Raw genomic sequence first — 18673 nt, 5'->3', positions numbered from 1 at the left:
ATTGGCTTGCTCACAGAAGGCAAAGAGTGGTTGTAGACAGGTTATATTCTGCAGTGGTGTGCCTCAGGGATCTGTTTTGGGACCTCTTCGTGATTTTTATTAATGATCTGGATGAGGAACTGGAGGGATGGGTTAATAAATTTGATGATGACACAAAGGTTGGGGGTGTTGTGGATAGTGTGGAGGGCTGTCAGAGGTTACAGTGGGACATCAGTAGAATGCAAAATTGGGTGGAGAAGTGGCAGATGTAAGGTGGATCATTTTGATAGATCAACTATGATGACAGAATGTAGTATTAATGATAAGATTCTTGACAACGTGGAGGATTAGAAGGATCTTAGGGTCCGAGTCAACAGTGGGATTGAGTTTAAGAGCCGAGAGGTAATGTTACAGCTATATAGGACCCTGGTCAGACCCCACTTGGAGTACTGAGCTCATTTCTGGTCATCTCACTATAGGAAGGATGTGGAATCTATAGAAAGGGTGCAGAGCAGATTTTCAAGGATGTTGCCTGGATTGGGGAGCATGCCCTATGAGAATAGGTTGAATGAACTCAGCCTTTTTTCTTTGGAGCAGAGGAGGATGAGAGGTGACCTGATAGAGGTGTATAAGATGATGAGAGGCTTTGATCGTGTTGTTAGTCAGAGGCTTTTTCCCAGGGCTGAAATGGGTAACATGAGAGGACACAGTTTTAAGGTGCTTGGAAGTAGTTACAGCGGAGATGTCAGGGGTAGGTTTTTTACGCAGAGAGTGGTGAGTGTGTGGAATAGGCTATACCGGCAGTGGTGGTGGAGGCGGATACGATAAGGTCTTTTAAGAGACTCCTGGATAGCTACATGGAGCTTAGAAAAATAGAGGGCTATGGGTAACCGTAGGTAATTTCTAAGTAAGTACATGTTTGGTATAGCATTGTGGGCTGAAGGACCTGTATTGTGCTGTAGGTTTTCTATGTTTCTCCATCCAATGATTCTGGAACAGCTTCTTCCTTCCCCTCTGCCATCTGATTTATGAATGGACATTGAACCCATGAACACTACCTCATTACTTTTTAAATTAAACTATTTATTCTGATTCAAGGGCATTGGTATTTCCATGCCAAGCTGTGATACAACCAGTCAATATATTCTCCTCCACACATCTACAGAAGTTCGTCGAAATATTAAATATCATGCTGAATCTTCACAAACTGATAAGGAGGTAAAGGTGCTGCTGTGCTTTCTTCGTAATTGCACTTAAATGCTGGGCCCAGGATATGTTTTCTGAAATAATAACACCAAGGAATTTAAAATTACTGACCCTCTTCACATCTGATTCCCCCGATGAGCACTGCGCCATAAACCTCCAGTTTCCTCCTCCTGAAATCAATAATCAGCTCCTTGGTCTTGCTGACATTGAGAGGTGTTTGTTGTTGTGACGCCACTTTGGCCAAACTTAAGTATGGCATTGGAGATGTGCTTAGCCACACAGTTGGCATAGAGGATGGGCTTAATGGCCTGTGGTGTCGTGATTATGTGTTTCTTGATGAGTGAGGGTGATATGGCATTTTTTCACCTATTTTTCCTCATTGCAATCTGTTACAGTACTGTTTTTGCATATCTTTTTCTGGCATTCTAAACTTGAGTAATAAGGACACTCAGTTGGTTCAAAGGCTTGTAAAGATCGTGGATTTTAATGCTATAAGTATACTTCCTATAAAAAGTATACCTACTTTATGAATAACAAAACTTCTGGTGGATCTCATTTTAAGTGTTGCCTGGTTATATATATTTGATTATAAATACTCATTTTTAACAAGAGAGCTATTTTTCACATACATACTCAATCCTTTTACAGCAAGTATGAAATCCAAATGTCCCTGCTCAAAACTATGTAGTTTTTTTTCACAAAAGTAAAGTATGTTGGAGACCATATAACTATTTAGAGTCTTGAAGGTAATGCTTGTGGGATTTTTCATAAAGAGAACACATTTGTTGATCTGTAACAATACTGCTCCTTTAGTATCAAACATATTGTCACATCTGCCTCAGGAGTTCTTAACCTTTGTTGCTGGTGCATTGTTATTGGCCAGAGGGGTTCTACAGGGCTCAACACGTACATATTTACTGATACTGATGCTTGACTATGGTGAAAACTGCCTCTCTCAGTGGACCATTTTATGACTTTAATATGAAAATGATCCGTCAGATTAAATCGATAATTTCCAAAGAGTGCAAACTGTTGTGCGAATTCCCACCTCATTATAATTCTCATGTTGCTTGCCGCTGGATAATTTACATGATTAAATTCCCTTGCTGGTTTAGGAAAATGATTTGCTACTCTATTATGCGTTCAGCAATTGTAACTTTTGAAATAGAAAGGCTCAAAACAGATGTGTATCTCCCTTACACCACAATTCCCCAGGTAGGAAGGAAATATGTGACAACATTGTCTTCGTTTGTCCTTATTCTGCTTCTCAAATATATCAAATAAAGTGGCTGCATAGTTTATCATTAATCATACTGTACAACATTATTATTGATCCTTTGGGTTGTATTGCCTGAAACATACAAAAAATTTAAGTGTCTCAGCACTGGGCAAATTAAGTCTTTAATTGAAGTAGGTAGCATTTCTGCACCTTGGCTCTATTATTCTTCTTTTACTGCTTGTCATTCAGACTATATTCATTAATGTGAGACTTTGTACTCTTCCTTTCGGTTTGAGTTCAAAATCAACTGCTTGTCAGGCTTTTACCAAGCCTGTACATTTTTACATCATTGCATCAATTTTTTTAAGGTCTTATTAAAGTGTTACACTGTCCTGTCCTTGTCGCTTTCCTATTACATCCATAATTGAATAATTGATCTGATGGAAAGTGAAAAATAATTCTATGATTGCCGGGAGTTATAGTGCAGGTGCTCTAACTAAATGTGAATTAGTATATAAATGTACTTGGTTTAAAAGTAGTTTAACACCTGAGCTTGGGTATTGAAAACTTGGAAGAAAGATCCCATGGTACTTATTTGAGAAATTCACAAAGCTGAGTACCGGGAAGAAATCCAGGTGGACAAAGTGCTTACAGTTGGTCTTGCTTGAATTGAAAAGTTATTGACATGGAGAAATAATTATTTACATTCTGCACTATAAATGGTGAAGCAAATATTGCAGAAAATGGCCATATAGTTGGTCAAGACATAATTAACTAAGAAAGATTAATGGTTTATTAGACCAAATTGTAGAGGGAGAGAACAGAACAAAGGTAGAAGCAACATAGTTTATTTTCAGTGATATGAAAACTGATAAATCTGCAATAGCCACCAATGACAACTGAGGGTTATGAGAGCTGTGGGTGTGCAGAGATGTGCATTGAAGTGGAAGTTCTCAGAATCTTTTCTCACAGAATCATTATGTGGAAAAAGGAAAACAATTTACCCTATCAAACACTTAGTGTATTCTTGTAAAATAGTCTATCAACACCAGCTCTGTTCCTGTAGCCCAGCAGATTATTTCCATGAAATGTCCATCCACTTATTTTATTACCGCTTTGATTTACTCTATTCTATCAGTCTTAGTTCCAAATCATTTTTCTTCATCTATTCTAATAAAACATTGTAACTGAAATCCTTCATCCCTAGAACCATTGCAGTAAACCTCTAATGTACCCTCTCTAGGACTTTCATGTCCTTCTGAATGACTAGTGAGTACAACTGAATTCAGTGTGGCCTCTGTACCTTCGTACTCCACACCTATTATGAGTCCAGAACTCACTGTGCTTTAGTAATCACTTTTTCAACATTTCCTGGTGTTTTCAATTACTTATTTTACTTGTACTCCAAGTTCCAGTATTGCTGCACAGCCTTTAGAACTCTGCCATTTTCTAAATAGTCCCTTCCTATTTTTTGTGGTAAAATGTGTAATTTTATGTATTTTAAAAATGTAATTGCTGTCACTAGAGTTATGAATACCTGACATTTGGACATCCCATACATACGAACAAGCATTTAGGAGACTGGTAGGATGGATAGGGATGGATTTTCTGGCTGCTCCATAGCTGCAGGCATCTTTGGCTGGGTGGGAATATGGTATTTCCGTCTGCTTAGAACTGGGAGCACTGATCTGACCCATGTTTTCTCACTATGTCAGTGAGCCTGGCTGGGGGGGGGCATTCTTCCCATGTCCCTCACTCTCTCATCATATATTCTGTGATCCTCTTCCACACACTATTTTTGTTCACTACCAACTTGATGATACTCCATGTTATGAACTACTCACTGGAATGGAACCTGTTGTGACCTGGGAACTTCCTGTACCTACAATGTAGGAAAATTAAATAATGTTCTTGAGACACAGAGGATGCTTCATTACGTTTGGCATGGACTGGATGGGCCAAAGGGCCTGTTTCTGTGCTGTACTGCTCCATGACACTAAATAATGAAAGGTTTTCACTTATAAGGAGCAGTTGGGAAAGGAGGGACTGATTTCTATGGAGCATGGGTCAAATAGATGATGAGGGTATCTGATAGGTAGAAAAATCAGAGGAGCAGATGAAGAAAATCATCCCCTCAGGTAAGTAGATCAATAATTAGATATCATGCTGAAGATCTTTTTTATTCCCACTTATATTCACTAAGATTTTTTCGTCCTTGAAAAACGATAGAATCTGATTTCATAAGTAACTTTACGAAGCAATCAAGTTATTAGATATATCATTTCCCACAAAGCTACTCCAGCTTATTAAAATATGTAAGTTGTCAAGTGACTTATCTGTGCTTTGAAAATGAAGAAAGTAAATGTACAAGAAATGGTGTTGAAACAAGGTGATACAGAAAGTATAATGTAATTTCAAGCCTTTAAGATGTGTTTTAGTTAAAATCTCTGTCCTTCTTGATCAGTTGTATTTGAACATTATAAATAGTTTTAAACATTTTTCATGGGAGCTTTTATGTATTGAAAGCACATTTTATTTAACATACCCTTTTTATTTTGCAATTTAAACCATCTAAAATTGTTTAGTTTTTGCTCATGATATGGATTTACAAAAGTAATGTGTATAATGGCTTATTACTATTACAGTACCCACACTGCTGAAAGCCAGTGGCAAATTCAGTGAAAGTTATTCTCGTTATCTGTTTACTGTTTTACAGGTAATCAATTGTAAAGGGCAACATAGCATCTCATATACATTATCCAGAAACCAAACTGTGGTGGTAGAATATACCCATGACAAAGATATGGACATGTTTCAGGTGAGATTACATATTGTAGTAAGATAATTTACATGATCATTAGATTCCTAAAAGCAAATGTATGGAAACTTTATGTTGTAATCCAACAGAGTGAAAATTCTCTTCAGTTTATTTTGGTGAATTCATTTGCTCTTGAGTTGATGTGCAACTTCTATCATATAGTTAAGTGTTTCTATTATAGAAACACTTAAGTCCATTTATCTTTCTAGTATGCAAATTAGTCTTTCATCTCCCTTGTCAAATAAAATATTAAGAACAGTGATTGTAAATTTGTTAATATGTAACTCTCCTGTATTGGCCTGGTTGGTATCATTATAGTATATATACTTAAGTTTCAGGAAGTAGTCTCCCCAGGTTAAGCTTCTGATTAAAAAGGTGTTCACTAGCTAAACCAGGAAGAACAGGTGGGTAATGCAGGCATATTAGAGGGGATGATCATTTAACATGGATGTATCATAGAGTTATACAGAATGGAATCAGGACGAACTGGTCCCATTTGCCTGCATTTGGCCCATGTCCTTCTAAATCTTTCCTATTCATGCTTTGTAAATATTGTAAATGTACCTGACTCTAGCACTTAATATACCCACCACTCTCTATGTGAAATTGTTTCCCACCAGTCCCCTTTAAGTTGTTCCTCTCTCATGTTAGCACCTACCTTTTAATTTCAGATTCTCTCACCTTGGGATAAAGATTGAGTCCATTCACTGTATCTATGCCCCCCAGATTATTTTATAAACCTATGTGAAGTTATCTGTCAACTGTTACATCCATAATTCATGTCCTCCAGACCAGGTGATATTCTTGTGAATCTTTGATGCACCATTTCCAATATTAAATGGATGTAATTCATGAATCATATGTTGTCTCATTGGTGCCAGAATAGAATGGCTAGTGATTATGTTAATAGAACAATAAATAGAACATAGAAGATTATAGTACAGTCAGAACCCTTTGGCCCATGATGATGTGCCGACCTTTTAAACTACTTTATGATGTAATTCTTCCCTTGTACAGAGTTCTACATTTTTCTATCATCCATGTGCCTATCTAAGAGTTTATTAAGTTACCCTGGGTCTACCACTATTCCTGGCAGGGTGTTCCACACACTCAACCATCTCTGTGTAAAATACTTACCTGTGACATCCCCCCTATACTTTAGTCCAATCGTCTTAAAATTTTGTCCCCTTGTATTAGCCTGTTCTGCTCTGGGAAAATTTCTCTGGCTATCCACTTGATCTATGCCTCTTAACATCTTGTACACCTCTATCAAGTCACCCCTCATCCTCCTTCACTCTAAAGAGAAAAGCTGTAGCTCAGTCAATCTATCCTCATGCTGCCTGGACTAGCTCTCTGGGCAGTGTTGAGGTAAAGCTCCTCTCCACCCTCTCAAAAGCTTCCATGTCCTTTCTGAAAATGGGACAACTACAATATCCCAAGTATGTTGTAACCAGGGGTTTTATAGAGTTGCAACATTACCTTGCTGCTCTTGAACTCAGTTCCTCCAATGAATGAAGACCAACAAACCATACACTTTCTTAACCAGCTGATCAACTTGCATCCAATGTTTTAGGAACAGCTTCTTCTTTGCCATCAGATTTCTTAATGAACTGAACCAACCCATGAGCACTACCTCACTATTTTTGGGCTCTTTTTATTGTACTACTTATGTAAGTTAACTTGATTGTAATTTATACCTTATTGACGACATATGTCAGTGATATTAATTCTGATTCTGATCAATTTCAACCTTTGAAACTGAAGCATTTCACACTTTTCTTGATTGAACCTCATCTGCCAGATCTCCAGCCTGTCAATATCCCACTATAACTTTCGACAACCTTCTATACTATCCAAACTCCACTAACCTTCATGTTGCCTGCAAACTTACTGAGCTGCCTTGCCACTTTTCATGTTTTAAAAATCATGAAGAGTGGGGTCCCAGAACAGACCCCTGCAGAACACCACTAGTCATCAACGTCTAGGCAGAATACTCTCCATCTACTACCGTCCTTTGCTTTCTATAACCAAGCCAACTCAGAATCCACACAATCAGGTTTCTCTGGATCCCGTGCTTCCTGACTTTCTTAATGAGGTTCTAACATGGTGTTCCTTGTGGAACACTTTACTAAAATTCACATACACAACATCCACAGCTTTGCCTTCATCAATTTGTTTTGTCACTTCCTTGAAAAGGTCAGTTAGTCTTGTGAGGCACTACTTACCCCTCACAAAGTTATGCTGACTCTCCTTAATCAGACTATGCTTCTGCAAATGCTTGTAAACTCTTTCTCTAAAAATCATCTCCATTAGTTTGACCACTACTGCTGCATGACTCACTGGTCTATAATTCCAAGGATTATTCTTATTAATTTTCTTGAACAAAGAAATAACATTTACCATCATCCACTTTTCTGGTACTACTCCTGTGGCCAATGAAGGTACAAAGATCATCGGTAGTGGTGCACCAATCTCTTTCCTTGCTTCCTGTAGTAACCTGAGATATATGGCTATTTCTGAAATACAACCTAAGGTTGGGCAAGAATGTTAGCTCAGCATTTCCACTTACAAGGTTTTTGGAGTGATTAAAAGGGAAGACTTATAGTAGTATATTTGTGAACAGGGTGATGAGCTAGAAGATCAACGTCATATAGGTTGAACTGAGGAACCATTTATGATGCTGATAGCCCCAAACAATCAGGTAGAGAAATATAAGAAAATTTATGGCTTTCTGTGAACTGTAACTTTCAACTCCTAATGTGAACTGAGGTAGTAGCAGTGACAGTACAAGGTTTAGAAGGTGTAGAGTTGGTCTTAATATCCATCGAGGAGACCTTTTTTATCAAGATAAAGCATGCTTAGATTTGTGGAGTTGGAGGGGGGGTAAAGGGATATAATAATTTAATTTTCAGGAATGAACCTGGGCAATTATAAAGTTATCGGGAGGAGAGTGTTTTGTAGGCAATGATCATAAACCAATTAGATTTGCAGAGTTTGTGAGTAAGATAAAGGTGGACTGTGAGCCAAGGTTTTAACTTAGCGCAAGCCTAACATTAGATTTAGCAAAAAGAACAAAAGAGTGCCTTAGAAGTAAATCAAGGCACCAGACACAAAATGCTGGAGGAACTCAGCTGGCGAGGCAGCATCTGTGAAAAAGAATAAACTATCGATATTTCAGAGCAAGATCCTTCATCTGGACTGACGTGTGTGTATGTGTGTTGCTTGGGTTTCCAGCATCTGCAGATTTTCTCAAAATGCAAATCAGTGTTAGGAGAAGGAGATTTTAAGGGTTCAAAATAAATAGGTTATCAGTAGAATGGATATATCCCAGACTCAATAATTTCTTATTTAAAGAAGTGTGCTCCAAAACATAAACCTTATTGATGTCAGGGAACAAACAGAATAGAATAAGATATAGAAAAAAAAGAAAGCTCATGACAAATATCAAAAGATAAGCACTATAGAAAACCTAGAGTATTATAAACAGTGCAGAGGTGAGCTAAAAGAAAATTAGTAAGGCAAAGTGGTGCGTTGAAAAAAATACATTGGCAGATTAAATTAAGACAATACTAAGTTTTTAATAATACTTGAAAATGGCTAACAATTGAAATAGTAGATGCAGTTAGATACCAAAATGGGAAATTGTACCTGTCTTCATGGGAGAAGAATTAAGAGAAAGAATATAAAGTATTGGAAAAGAAGAGAGAGAAAAGAATGTTAGGTAGAAAAGTGCCAAGTTCTTAAAAGAAACTATAGAGAAAATAACACAGCTTTTAATGATCATTTTCCATTCCTCTTTAGTTATATGATGGAAGTCTGGAAGATGGCTTAAATGGTGCAGTTATTTCATAAGGGAGTAATGAAGTAATTATAGGCTGGTCAGCCCAACATTGTTGGACAAATTCTTAGAAACATTTCTCAGAAACAGTATAAATGAGCAGTTAGAGAGACACAGCTTAACAAAAGGACAGTAAACTTGGAATTATTAAGTAATGGTTATGTTTGACTAATGACAGAATATTTTGAGGTAGAGAGGAAGATGAATAGCAAAGTGCAACTGATAGTTCGTATGAATTTTAGGAAGATATTTGACAAAATCCTCAATGGTGGAGTGATCCAAAGAAGTTCAGGGGATCAAAAGGAAATTATCAAGTTTGATTAACAATGAGCACAGTAGAAGAAAGCAAAGGATAACAGTTATAAGGAGTTTAGAGATTTATAGCATTAGCATTGGGATTTTGAAGTGTATGGTACTTGGTTCCTTGTGTTTGTGATATAATAATGACTGTAGCTTAAAATGGGGATTGCGGTGAAGAAATATCAAATGATACTAAAATTAATACAGCGGTTGCTAGTTCTGTTTAAAAGAAAATATCGTGACTGGTTAGGTGGCCACAAAGAATGAAATATAATTTAGTATAGAGAAGTGATAAATAATGCAATTAGAAAGGCTAACAAGAATAAAATGATAAATGGTCAGATACCTTGATGGGTAGAGGAGCAGAGGAATTGTTGAATGAGGATCCTGTAGACTCTGCCTCAGGTGTAGCAGGATTTACTTGATGGTGTGTGCAGATGTGTAATTAAAGGAATAATGTGTTTTTTCTATTTGTGCCAGATGGACTCAGTAGATGCCACGCTGAATGTCCTTTGCCATTTTGACCAGTCATGTAGTTAAGAGGCAGTGATTTTGACATGTTGGTGGGCTTAGTATACTTTTCCAAGGAGGCTTTGAGAATCTCTTCCTAGATCTCGGTGATTTCTTGCAGTGATGATACTCAGAATACAATGCTTGTTTCAGGACTCTGTTATTAGGAACGAAAGCAGCGTGGCCAGTCTATCAGAGGCAATTACTGAATGCAATTAGGACCTTAGCACGGGGAAAGGAAATGAATAGTCATTCTTTTATCCTGTCAATAAATCCAGAGGAATGTGTAGATGATACCTCTCCACTGCTTTAAATTGCCTGATATAGGTAGTCCATGTCTAAAAATCATACACGAGGGCAGGGAATCCCACTTTCCAGACAGATTATGAGTTTTGTGCCAAATTTGAGGTCCTGATCTTCAAATATTCTTCCTCGGATGGCCAAAGTATGCATCAATGCAAGAGGTGGTTCACAATTTATTGGAATGTTTTCCAAGGTCTTGTTGTGGATCGTTATTGTTGAAGGCAGATTGGTAGAGGAGCTTCATTTTACGTATGTTAGGTACAAGGCCCATTCTTTAAAAATTTTCAACAAATGACTTGAAAACTATCTTTCAAATTTTTGAAAGAATGACTTGAAAACTATTTGGAACTTAGCCTCTCAACAATCACAAATTTAAATATCATCTCTGAGCTACAGTTCAGTGGCTGAAGTTAGGATGACCTTGATTCTGGACTAGTTTGAACAGTTTCCTATCTGTTCTCTAAGTTAGCTGTGCTTCAGTGAAAAAGACTGAGAAAAATGTTGGGTGATGATACAATCGTGTTTTTCATCTGCGTGATATGGCTTATTTGATTAAGAGGGTGTCTTACATGCCATTGTGAAGCAAATATAAGATGGACATGAATTCCAATTGATAGCCAAATTTTAGAAGCATGCTGCAGACTCTCTCTCTATGGATAGATTTTAAGGCTTCTATGAGGTCAATGATGCCCTTTGTATGTCACTACCAACATTTCTCTTGGAGTTGATGCATTATGAAAATTATGTCCATGATGCTTCTAGATTGACAGAATACTCAATGTGATTAAGAGAGTAACCCTTTGTCTTTTGGGAGGATGTAGTGACAAACAACTAGATATTACAATATGATTTGTCTCCTTTCTTGAAAATAGTCACAAATCTAGCATCTGTGCAGTTCTGTAACATGTGCATTTTACTCTCAGGCACGGGAATTGAGACTGTGAATTAGTGACTGATATTCTTCTCCAAAATGTTTTAAAATTTCAGTAATGATGCAATCTGCTTTCAAGACTTTTTGTGTTTTAGTTTGCTTATAGCCTATTCACATTTGTCAGTCAGGGATGTCAGCATGCTTGACCACATATTTTGTTGTGTGCTGGAGGCAAACGCTCACGTCAAGGAGTGAATCACAGTTGAGAAGTTCTTTTGAGATGATCCTTCCAGCAGTGTTGTCTGTCGTTATGTGTTCATCTGTGTCTTGGGGTTAGCCCTTTGGTGTTTGAGCAATAGATGGTGTTAAAACATTGAAAAAATTTACACAGGTTATATTTATCTGTGAGTGGCTGGTATCCACCATCTATTATTTCTATTGGACTTTGACCTTAGAGCTTCATGGTATGAAGGAGCTTTCAATCCAAGAAAGTCTTTCGTTTCAAATTTAATTGTTCTTGGATTTCCTGTTCTAGAGACACAAGAGACTACAAATGTTGAAAATTTGAGCAATTCCCTAAATGCTGGAGAAAGCTAGTGATGGAGGTAAATGACAGTCAGTGGTTCAGGTCAAGAGCCTTCATCGGACTGGAAAGAAAGAGGAGCGATAACTGGTATAAGGTGGTGAGAAGGGATGGGGCAAGATCTGGCAGATAATAGGTTGATCTGGATGAATTGGGGATGGTAGGTAATTAAGGGAGGGAGTGTGGAAATGGTAAGAAGCTGGAAGTTGATAGAAGGAAATGACAAAGGGCTGTAAGAGATGGGATCTAATAGGAAAGGACACTGGGTTATGGAGTAAAGGGAAGTAAATGAGGAGGGGAACCGGTGGGAATTATGTGTTGGTGATGGGCAGATCACTGTCTTTGTGACTTCTTTATCCATTTGTCTCTCCCCACTGATCCCCCCTCTAAGCACTTATCCCTGAAATACACTAAGTATTACACTTACCACCACCCCCCCCCCCAAAACACCTCCTGCCTCAACAGTCCTTTTAGATGAGGCAGTACTTCACATTTGAATCCATTAATGTCATTGCACTGGGTGCAATGTCTTCCACATCAGTGAGACTCGATACAGATTAGGGGAATGCTTCACCCAGCACCTTCTCTCCATCCACTGTAACAGCTAGGATTTTCTGGTGACCAGCCATTTTAATTTCACTTTGTATTCCCAAGCCTACATGTCTGTTTATGCCCTACTTTACTGCCAAGTTGAGGCTAGACAGAGATTAAAGGAATAGCACTTCCTTCATATTCTGCCTTAGTGGTCTCCCATACGATGATGGCATAAACATCGATTTCTCTAACTTTCTGTAACTACTTTCCTTTGTCCTTTTTTCCTTGTCCTTGGGCCCCATCAGTCCTTCTGTTTTCCCTTGACCTATTCTCTCGATTGGCCCATAACCCACATATTCCTCTCCCCAGTTTCCCTCTTCACAACCTTAACTTTATTCCATAATTCACCATCTTCTTCTATCAGAGCCCATCTTCTTCGGCCATTTGTCACTTCCACCTATCACCTCCCAGCTTCTTGCATCTTTCACACTTCCCCTCATTCACCTGTCTATCATCCACTTTTCATTGCCAGCTCTTGTTTCACTCTGAACTTTTTGCACTAGTTTTCTCCCCTTCTTTTTTCTTTCTTTCTTTGGGCCTTGACCCAAAACATCGAATGTCCATTTTCCTCCATAGAAGCTGCCTGACCCACTGAGTTCCTTCAGCATTTTGTGTGTTGCCCCTGTTCTTTTACAGTAGAGATGCTAAGAAAACTAGAGTCTCTTCATATTTGCAAATTATTGTGGATTTCAGAGTAGTCCAGAAACCATGTGAAAACTGTAGTTCCTGATGTTTGAGGTTGTCAATTATCTGTGATAACATTGTATACAGTATTTCTTGTTGCCAGACTACAAGAGGGGATATAGTAGTACTAGAAATAGCTCTGAGTAAACTAGAAGAGATAGAAGAGGATTTATCTACGACTAGAGAATTAAAGTTATGTAGGAAGAATGAATAGGATGAATTGTTTCTTTGGAACAAGAGAAGCTGAAAAAGTATGAATTGAGGTGAATGAAATTTTGAAGACTAGATGATGTAGATGAAGGACCTATTTTGTTTGTTTGAGAAGTGTATAACTTGTGGAAAGCAGATGAAAATTAACTGGCAAAAGAAAGTGGAAAGATGTTGAAAAATGTTTAAACGAAGAACAGTGGGAGTCTGGAAGGAACTGAGGAAGGATGATGGGGCAGAAATCATTGAAATATGACTGAATAAGCATTTAAAGACAATAACTAACTGAAGTTGGAATAACTAATAATTTAATTTTAGGCTATATTGGCAAGATGTCATAATTTTGTTTGATTTATACATTTGTAGAAAAAAATGGATAATCAGAGTAAATTTGTATTCTATAATGAGAGAAATTATTGTTGAAATACATTTATATTGCATTTATGAAAATGTGCCCACTAAACAGATAGCATGTATTGAGGAGAATGACTTGGAGTTAAAATTTACTCATAGTTCTTAATTAGAATCTAAATCTAAGAGTTTTAAAAGTTAACTATGAATTTTAATGTTCAATATTATCTAACTGGTAATTATAATCCCTATTTTATTTAAATTTTCATTAATACATAATACTGTATGCTAAATAGAGAAAATATATTTAATTTTTTGAAAATACTTGTGTACATGTAGCAATGACTTCTCTTTGCATAATCAACAATGCCATAGCATTATTTGTATTTGCTTTCTTCTCAGATTGGAAGGTCTACAGAGAATCCCATTGACTTCGTGGTGACAGACACTGTTTCTGGCTGCCAGAGTAATGATGAGACACAAATCACTCAGAGCACCATCTCCAGATTTGCGTGTAGAATAGTTTGTGATAGAAATGCACCATTTACTGCTAGGATTTATGCTGCCGGATTTGATTCATCAAAAAACATATTTCTTGGTGTAAGTACATGTGCAAGTTTTGTTAAATCTAAAAGCAGATTAAAAGCTCGAAGAGCAAGTTTAGTGTGTTAGATAGTTTGGAGGTGTAATTTGAGTATTATTATATCTTGTTTAGCAATCAAAAGTACAATGAACCTGAAGTGGGAGTCACCAGTTAGACTTGTTGCTTGCTGTTCTGACAAACTTACCTTCCCCAGATTCAATAGCTGTATTTGCTGGCTGAAGTAGTCCTGGAGATGAGTGATGAATCCCTGAGTAGTAGTAAGGATTGGAGCAAATTGATCATGTGGCATGTGTGGGCCAAAACAGTCCTACCTTCACTCACTGAATTCTTTTGAAAATCAGTGATAGACTTGCCAAGAAGGCAAAAACTGGTATACATATGATAAGTAATAGGATGCTGTACAGTGTTGAGCATTAGAGAAATCTTAGGGTACATGACTGTATATTCTTGTAGGTAGTTGATATAGCCCAGTCCATCATGGGTAAAGCCCTCTGCACCATTGAGCATTTCTGCATGGAGCACAGTCACAGGAAAGCAGCATCCATTATCAAGGACTCCCGCCATCCAGACCATGCTCTTTTTTCGCTGCTGCCATCTGAAACAGAAGCCTCAGGACTCACACCACCAGGTTAAGGAACAATTATTGTCCCTTAACCATCAAGCTTTTGAACCAGAGGGGATAACTTTACTCAGCTTCACTTGGCCCATCACTGTACTGTTCCCACAACTTCTGGACTCACTTTCAAGAATTCTTCATCTCATGTTCTTGATATTTATTGCATATTTAAAGTTCAAAGTAAATTCTGTTATCAAAGTACATATATGTTACCCTATACAATCCTGAGATTCATTTTCCTATATGCATTCACAGCAGATCTATAGAACAGGATTAATGAAAAATCAGCCGGAGTGCAAAAGGCAACAAACTGTGCAAATATAAATATAAATAAATAGCAATAAATAATGAGAACACAAGATAACGATATAAAAAGGCCTTAAAGTGAGATCATTGGTTGTAAGAATATTTCAGCGATGAGGCAAGTGAGTGTAGTTAGCTTCTTTTATTCAAGAGTCTGATGGTTGAGGGGAGCAACTGTTCTTCAACTTGGTGGTGGTGTGAGTCCTGAGGCATTTGTACTTTCTACCTGATGGTAGCAGTGAGAATTGAGCATGATCTGGGTGCTGGAAGTCTCTGATGATGGATGCTGCTTTCCTACAGCAGCATTTCATGTAGATGTGCTCATTTCTTTTTTCCTTTCTTTTGTATTTGCACAGTTTGTTGTCTTTTGCACATTGGCTGGTTGCGATCTTTCATTTATTCTATTATGGTTATTGGATTTATTGAGTATGCCCACAAAATGAACCTCAGGGTTGTATATGGTGACATACTGTATACGTATTTTGATAATAAATTTACTTTGAACTTTCATTGACATTCAGGAACAGTTAAAATTGATTAATGAAAGGAGCATTTTAACAGGCGTAAAATTTGCTAAGCATTTTTAAATAATTAAAATATTATAAAGCAAATGTAAATAATTAATATAAAATTAATTTGCCCTACTCTTTCCTTTCTTCCTTGCAACCATGTAATCTAATTCAAGTGAATAAGCTCAAGGATTCCATGCTAAGTCTAACCTAGCACAGGATCTGAGAGTAGATTTGCTGGTGTAGGTGCTGGGGTATATCAGTGAAGTCCTGCTTTGTCATTGCAGAGTATAGCTGGAAAAGTGCTCTTGGCATTCAACCAATAGGTTTTGGACTCGTATATTCTTATTTAATTTCCAAATTTATTTGGTCTTAAGAAATGCTGGCAGCTGCATGGAGAGTTTTGAAGTCCTTTTAGAAAACTTGTAACCATGATTCAACAATTTAATTATTAACAATATTCTGTCAGTCATATTTTGTTTTTGGAGTTTTTTTCAGCTTTTTGACTCAATAGCTTTTTAAATAAATCTGGTTCAATCTTTTCAATGTTCGTATTTTCAATACAGCAAACAAATTTATCTTCAAGCCAAATTGTTTTAAAGAGTATATATTGTACATCTTTATTCTTTGAATCTGTTCTTAACTGCAATAGGAGAAAGCTGCAAAATGGAAAAATCCTGATGGCCATATGGATGGGTTAACAACCAATGGAGTATTAGTAATGCATCCTAGGGGAGGATTTACAGAAGAATCTAGCCCTGGAATATGGCGGGAAATTTCTGTTTGTGGGGATGTCTATACGCTAAGGGAAACAAGATCTGCACAGCAAAGAGGAAAATTGGTAGGTAAACATGGTCTTTAAATTTTAGAAAGCATGCACACTTGCTAAGCATGGTGTATTTAAAGACTTATGATAAATGCAAACAGTATTCAAGTTATGAACTTTATACATACATTGAAAATACTTGGCAAATTAAATAAAAAGAAAGGTTTTATTTAGAATCGTATACACAACACTGGTGTCAAGGATGGCATGTATTCAGGAAGCCACTACCATATTTGGAAGTTTTTTAAGAATCCCTTTAAACCATTCTGTAATGAGCATATGGAAGATTTCAAGCCTCAGACTTTATTAAGCTTTATGTAGATTTTGTTTTTGACAGAAAGGAATACAATTTTTTTCAGTATCATGCTGTGGACATAACAAACCTAATAAAGTTTCTGTTTTTGGAGAACACGTATATGAATTATGGCCTCTTTTAACATTACATGCATGGGAAATATGTGACATGCTGTGTATAACAGTTGTCATCCCTTTTATGTTAAGAGTTCTCAACCAGCACCTTATAAGGCTATCTTGAGAAACTATAACTTCAAGATGATTTATTGAAATCTCAGAGGGCTCTTTCTTGTAGCTGCGTTAGATTAGGTATTCTTTGAAATTACTGCAGCAATTTCATCAGAATTTAGTACTTAATCTCGTCCTTAATCGGACAGTTTATTCTCTTTAAGCCTTATTAAAATATTTTTTGTGAGTTTAGTTTGTTGTCATCAAAACTTAGCAACTAAAAGAAATCTATTAACTCAGAGTTGGAGGTTGGCTATTCAAAGTGTTTCTTCACTGTTCAAACAGTGGTGGTGATGGTTGGCATCCATCTGTCTCTCGAAGAACATTGGGTGATCATCATAATTATCACAAGCCTAGGCTGAAGGTATGGAGACCCTGCGTTGCCCAGTTCTAAACATCCCCCTCTTGGCCCTTTGTGGTCCAAAGGAAAGCTTATGAAGCAATATGTTTGGCACCAGCTTGGCTGCAGGAGCTGCCAGACGAATGTTCAATTACGTCTAGTTGTCTTCGGTGCTGCACACTGGATTTATTATCTAGGTTTTCTCCTGAGGCTGCCCACAAGGCAGTTGTGCTGTTTAGCCATAGCTGGCAATCTGGTTCATGAGCATCAGGACATGCCCACACGCCAGTGGGCCTGCCTGCTCCATGTGCAGGGGCCAGACCTCCTCCCCATCCTTTATAGTTCAGCCTGAGTCTGAAAGGAGTTCAGTTTCCGCATGTCGCCAGCGAGGAGGCAATACAAGAGGTTTGCTGTTGGAGAGGCTATGTACTGGCAGGGAGAGACCTACATATTCAGTTCTCCTTTTCGTGAGACTGCTAGCCAGCAGTGGAAGCTGAAAATGAGAGTGACAAGCACTACCCACTACACTACACACTAGACGTGTCACAACAACCATTTTGACACCACTCACACGGTAGCAGGAACGTTAAAAGCTCCATGATAAGCTCCTGTATTTCTTTGGCAGTTGCTTTTTAGGTAATTAAAAAACACTTTAATAGATGAATCATGCCAGTGCTGCTGCAATTCATTGAATTTCACTTAGTGCAACTAATTAGACTAGCTGTGCAGTGTTTGGCCAGTTAGTTTGATGGCTAAGGTTTCTTCCTTTTTAAAATCATCCCCATTTAACCACTGTCTTAGTTTCCATATGGAACCAAAAGAAAAGATTATGCTGATTGAATTTTCATCTTTTCGAGGTAAAGATACATCCATAATCCACATGAAATTTACAATATAGATGAGACATAAGAGGATTAAAAATAGTTAATGTTTTTATTTCTGCACAATGAAAACTAATCATAATGAGCTAGAGAGGGGCTCTGTCATGTTAAATGGAATGCAAGTATTCAAAACTTTATGTCAGCAAAGGCCAATATTTGACTAGGAGGTAAGCAGAATCCAGATCAGGTATATTCCAATAGGAGGAAATAGAATAGAATTTATTTAAATTTCACATCCATCCCACAACATGGAGTAAAGATCTTTGCGTTATGATTCCGTTGCTTTGTACAGACATGTGAATTTAAAAGTCTAATGGCTTGGAGAAAAAAGCTGTCCCATGACCTGTTGGTCCTGGCTTTAATGCTGCGGTAGAGTTTTCCAAATGGAAACAGCTGAAACAGTATATGGTTGAGTGACTGGTGTCCCCAACGATCTTCCAGGCCTTTCTGCACCTGTTGCTATGAATGCCTTTACTGGAGGGAAGTTCACATCTGCAGGTGCACTGGGATGTCTGTACCACTCGCTGCAGTACCCAGCAATCAAGGTCGGTGTAGTTCCCATACCAGGGGGTGATACAGCTGGTCAGTATGCTCTCAGTGGTGCCCCTG

At 37.6% G+C, this 18673-nt stretch overlaps 1 protein-coding gene across 4 annotated transcripts in view; it reads left to right on the top strand.

Annotated features, from left to right (window-relative positions):
• Positions 1-18673, top strand: part of LOC132385391 (E3 ubiquitin-protein ligase pellino homolog 2) — a 153372-nt gene that overhangs the window by 122936 nt on the left and 11763 nt on the right. For all 4 annotated transcript variants that reach the window (XM_059957448.1, XM_059957441.1, XM_059957445.1 and 1 more), the window contains 3 exons: positions 5121-5222; positions 13866-14063; positions 16148-16336. In XM_059957448.1, the coding sequence (XP_059813431.1) occupies positions 5121-5222; positions 13866-14063; positions 16148-16336 (489 nt within the window). The remainder of the gene's footprint in view (positions 1-5120; positions 5223-13865; positions 14064-16147; positions 16337-18673) is intronic.

The sequence above is a fragment of the Hypanus sabinus genome, chromosome 2 (assembly GCF_030144855.1).
Source record: "Hypanus sabinus isolate sHypSab1 chromosome 2, sHypSab1.hap1, whole genome shotgun sequence".
NCBI classification, from domain to species: Eukaryota; Metazoa; Chordata; class Chondrichthyes; order Myliobatiformes; family Dasyatidae; genus Hypanus; species Hypanus sabinus.
This window is presented reverse-complemented; position numbering and strand designations above follow the sequence as displayed.